The following is a 3,528-nucleotide window of genomic DNA, read 5'->3' as shown; positions in this document are numbered from 1 at the left end:
TCATACTGTATAATATGCTTTCTTTTGAGATGTTTACTTAAATTAGCAGTTGAGCCCACTTTGTAAGAAAATTCATTAGAACAGTACAAACACTTAGCCTTTTCACCGTTAATTAAATGAAAATGACACCAAACATCACTTTTTTTATTATCCATTTTAATATACACGCGAATAACGATACGAGTGAAGGTACAGTTATTAGTCGGGATTCACGAACAAACTAATAATCATCAAGTGTACAAAACATTGGATAACCCAAAAATATTATTTGTTATGATTTACTACCTACCTCGAGTATTTAGCAAACGATTATCGGCCGTGGTATTGGTCATTTTATTATAAACAAACATTCTAACTGCCTCTATAGAATTATCTTATTGTTTGGTTTTTTAAGAGGACGTTATACCCTTTTAATAATAGTCGTAAAAAACGTGTTTTTGTCAAAGCAAAATGGTCATAGGAAAAAAATGTTGGTACTGGTAGAATTTAACTAGATTCTCTCGACGGTTTTTATGAAAAACTTAAATTTTACCTTAAATACACGTTTAAAAAATGTCAGAATTAAAATATAAATTGTGAATGTTGCAACATTAAATGATTTGATGGAATTATTAAATGACCCTTGGATATACATTGGATCAAACTTGTTGCTGATTCTGGGTCACAGTAGATTAAGGTAATGTTAAGAATATATTAATTTAGGGGACACTTTGATCGTAGCCTTTTCGTTTATTGTGTTCAAATTATTATTTTCTAAAAATCTGTATAGGGTTCTGCCCGCTGATACATAAAATATATAGATATATCAATAAATACGTTTTTCTCACAATGTGATTGTCACAAGTTTATTTTCGTTAAAGTTAAAACATTTTGTAAATATTTAATGGTCAATAGCTACGCACACAGTTTCTCTAGCAGGCCGACGAAGGATAGACAATTGTTCGGTCACATTGGACTTGTGTAAGTTGCACGAGGTCATTGTTAATAGAATAATTTTTGACGATATAAGTGTCGTCCGTTATCTTTTGTACGCCGTCTCGCACTTGAGTTTGTCACCAACTCGCATTTCCGTTTTGGCTACAGTTGATCCACTACTGGCGTACAATTTAATCACGGTTAATGTGGACTTGTAGTTAGAGTTTAGTCGAAATACATGATCACTTTCCAGGGTCTTTGTTCGGGGCTCTTTAACGAGTATCCGATTTTTTGCGGCCATAAGGGAGACGATAACTCGACGAAAATCTGGTTCCGGTATCATGGTCATAGTTTGAATAGTATCGTAAGTCAGTTTTGAAAATGTGTTAAATAAATACAAAACCGTTACATGAAATGTGGACATAACCATGGTATACTCAGTTCCTCCTAGAGTAGCTATCACTTCGACTGATCCAAGTTGAGGTATTAACGTGAGCTTCCGTCCGCCTCCGTGGAGAGATAAATAAAATGTTTGGAAGTTCTTGAAGAGAGTGCGGATCGGCCGAGGCAAGCAACATTCAAGTCCGTTGGCGGATAGAGGCCATATGCCCCACGTTAACACACGAACATTAAATTCAATGGCATTAACTTTGTAAGCGTTTTTTCGACTAAAGTGTGTCGCCAATTCGACAGAAGTTTCCATGTCTTTAAACAGACACTGAAGCTTATGTGTGTAATGAATCCCACACTCGGAGCTAAGCTCGTAGATAAACTTTTTCTCGCGGCGTTCATTCACTATTCTATTCAGAAGTAAACGTTTGGCCAAATGCTGTCTGTAATGAGTTTCGAATTTGTCTTTTTTCTCCATGTACCTGAATACGGTGATAGCTTGTTTCAACAAAACCGCACAATCCTCCACGCTAGACATTAATTGTTGCACGTACAGCGACAACTCCTGTGGAGTTCGGGTGTTTAGCCGCAAAAGTTTCTCAAAGTTCAAATTGATAGCCTGTTCAATGATGGGCTCGTTGTCAAATGCTGTTTCTAAATATTTACTCATGGTATCCCTGAACTCTAATATATTATTAAAAAAATTCTGGCTAGTCGCCTTATTACAGTAGTTCAAAATTGTATATCGGTTTATTGCGTCGACAACTATAGCAGGATATGATTCGATCCGAACCAAAAGTCGGTGAACCTTAGTCAATTGATGGACATTACCGTCTTTCATCATTTGCCACATGCCAGCAGGAGACTCTATAATGAACTGAACGCGTTTGCCAATCAGCTCAGCAACCATCAATTGAACTACTCGGGTATAAGTGATATTGTCACCGAACGCCAGAGCTCGGTCGGTCTCCAACTCAATGGCCGCTTCCACCATTTGTACGTAATGCGTCACACTGGGAGGACATTTTATTTTTTGACAGTGGTGTTCCACTTCGGCTAAGTAATTGTCTTCGAAATAGACATTATAGAGCAAACGATTGTCTTTGTTTATCTCCAAAAGTATTTGGCCACATTTTCTGGCTACTTGACTGGCTACGCCATACCTTTCGGATTCGATTGAACTAAATATTTCCTCTATTAGCTGACTACGGAGACTTTCGTTGCGCAACAAAAAATTTCTAAACAGTTTTACAGCCATGTCAACTACGCGGTCTACGCCTTTGTTTCGGCGCAGCATAATCACGTCCAGGTACCAAAACACGTCACCTATTTTGGAAACTGCTCCAATGAAGTCACTCCAAACGTTACAGACCATTTCCAAATACGCTTGGCCTTTGACGCTCTCTAATTTATACTTGACATTAACGTTCAAGTGACTTGTCACGCACAATCGTAAACGGTCGTAAAGTTTGTCCGTTTGACGAACCAAAACACATTTATAAACTTTCCTATGCATAGTTTCAAAATCAATCTCTGAGTAGTTGTTGGACAAAATAGTACTGACACATAGAGTCAGTTGGATCATTTCAATGTTCTCGTCATCATTGGAGTAGTCAGGCAACCGTAATTTTTCTCGCAAAACTGTAGACGTGTTTATCATTATACTCTAAAAAAAATAGTAAAAATTGAAAAGAAATTGTAATCAACATATATATTTTACACTAACTACGTCTACACTTAAATTTAATAGCGATATCATATTTTCCCTATATTAGGTACACAATTTTTTTAAATTTGAATGTAAATTTTTTTTTAATACATATAATATTCTTGTTATATACTACACAGGTTATACCTTTCCAAAAAATAAAAATTCCTTATTGGAAATACATATGTGTATGATTGTATACGTTAGAGATGCGTGAGGACGCAAACAATTTAAACATACTTTTATAGCTAAGAACTTCGTCTATATAATGTATATATAGGGTCAAATGTAAAATTAAGTAATACTTAAGTTTACTATTTAAATAGTTAAAGCATTGTATAGTACGTAAACTACAAACTACTTTTTTAAAAGCCGTTTGATAATGATTTTAAATAAAACTTACAGCCTTGTTTTTTACAGAAGTCTGTAGTTAACATTTTTCTTTCAACATTTCATTGATACAAGACATTTAAATTTTGATTCTACAACAAAAAAAAGTATAATAGAATTTAAAA

The 3,528-nt window shown here is 35.1% G+C and overlaps 1 protein-coding gene across 1 annotated transcript; it reads right to left on the bottom strand.

The window, feature by feature from the left end:
- Nucleotides 1-1,018: 1,018 nt before the first annotated feature.
- Nucleotides 1,019-2,965, bottom strand: LOC126845385 (cullin-3-like). The gene has a single exon (XM_050584039.1). It carries the CDS (start codon nucleotides 2,963-2,965, stop codon nucleotides 1,019-1,021), a length of 1,947 nt encoding a protein of 648 aa, XP_050439996.1.
- Between the last annotated feature and the right edge of the window lie 563 nt (nucleotides 2,966-3,528).

Source organism: Adelges cooleyi, unplaced genomic scaffold (assembly GCF_023614345.1).
Source record: "Adelges cooleyi isolate 19-005CV unplaced genomic scaffold, UGA_ACOO_1.1 ACOO_flye_CR_arks_rails_tigmint_CR_PRNA_784, whole genome shotgun sequence".
NCBI lineage: Eukaryota > Metazoa > Arthropoda > Insecta > Hemiptera > Adelgidae > Adelges > Adelges cooleyi.
This window is presented reverse-complemented; position numbering and strand designations above follow the sequence as displayed.

Coding starts and splice junctions, on each gene's coding strand:
- LOC126845385 (XM_050584039.1), bottom strand. CDS start 2,965: ATGATAAACACGTCTACAGTTTTGCGAGAAAAATTACGGTTGCCTGAC.